The 743-nt window shown below is 50.5% G+C and overlaps 1 protein-coding gene across 1 annotated transcript; it reads right to left on the reverse strand.

Moving 5' to 3' along the window:
* Nucleotides 1-30: 30 nt before the first annotated feature.
* On the reverse strand, nt 31-471 carry LOC106881145 (uncharacterized). Its single transcript, XM_014931423.1, has one exon. The coding sequence runs from the start codon at nt 469-471 to the stop codon at nt 31-33; it is 441 nt and encodes a 146-aa protein (XP_014786909.1).
* Between the last annotated feature and the right edge of the window lie 272 nt (nt 472-743).

The raw sequence follows: 743 nt of genomic DNA on the forward strand, positions 1-743 counted from the left end.
GTGACAAAAATGTTTCGGAAAAGGGTTTTTTTAAACTCTGTCGATAGAGACAGTCTCTTTTTTTTCTGTGAATGTCCACAGAACGCGATAGGGTCCAGTGTAGGGAGGTGTGAGCGGTCCCTTGACAGCGTCATTTCTTACAAAGACGTGAGTCCAGGTAGAAATATCTAGAGGTACTGCAGAGGAAATAGACTGGTTACGAGGAAGCATCGGTAGCAGGTCAGCAAAGAATGACCTGAGTCGCGTGACGTAAGATGTGGGGTCCGCATTCGGTAAGTCGACGCGCGCCAATATTTGTCCAAGAAATGCTAAGGTGGTGCCATACAGGAGCTCAGCAGAGGTGTAGCCTAAGTCCTCCATGACAGCTGAGCGGCACCCTAGCAGAACAATGGGGAGAAACTCGGACCAACGATGAGGGTCAGGAGCCGTGCGAACAGCGGCTTTAGGCTGTCGGTGGAATCTTTCCACCATTCCATTCGCGGTGGGATGGTAACTGGTGGTGTGGATGTGATGAACTCCGAGCAATCTCGAAAGCTCACGGAACAGACACGATCGGTAGTAATTCTAGAGGGTACTCCGAAGCAAGATATCCACCCAGAGACGAGTGCTCTGGTGACTGTTTCCACGGAAATGTTCACGAGGGGGATGGCTTCTGGCCATCTGGAGAAACTGTCGATGCAAGTCAATATATAAGTAAATCCGCGACTGACCGGCAGGAGACGACAATGCACCAATAAGCAGGC

Source organism: Octopus bimaculoides, chromosome 4 (assembly GCF_001194135.2).
Source record: "Octopus bimaculoides isolate UCB-OBI-ISO-001 chromosome 4, ASM119413v2, whole genome shotgun sequence".
Taxonomy (NCBI): Eukaryota; Metazoa; Mollusca; class Cephalopoda; order Octopoda; family Octopodidae; genus Octopus; species Octopus bimaculoides.

Bases quoted from the DNA above. Each gene is read 5' to 3' on its own strand.
- LOC106881145 (XM_014931423.1), bottom strand. From the start codon at position 471: ATGGTGGAAAGATTCCACCGACAGCCTAAAGCCGCTGTTCGCACGGCT.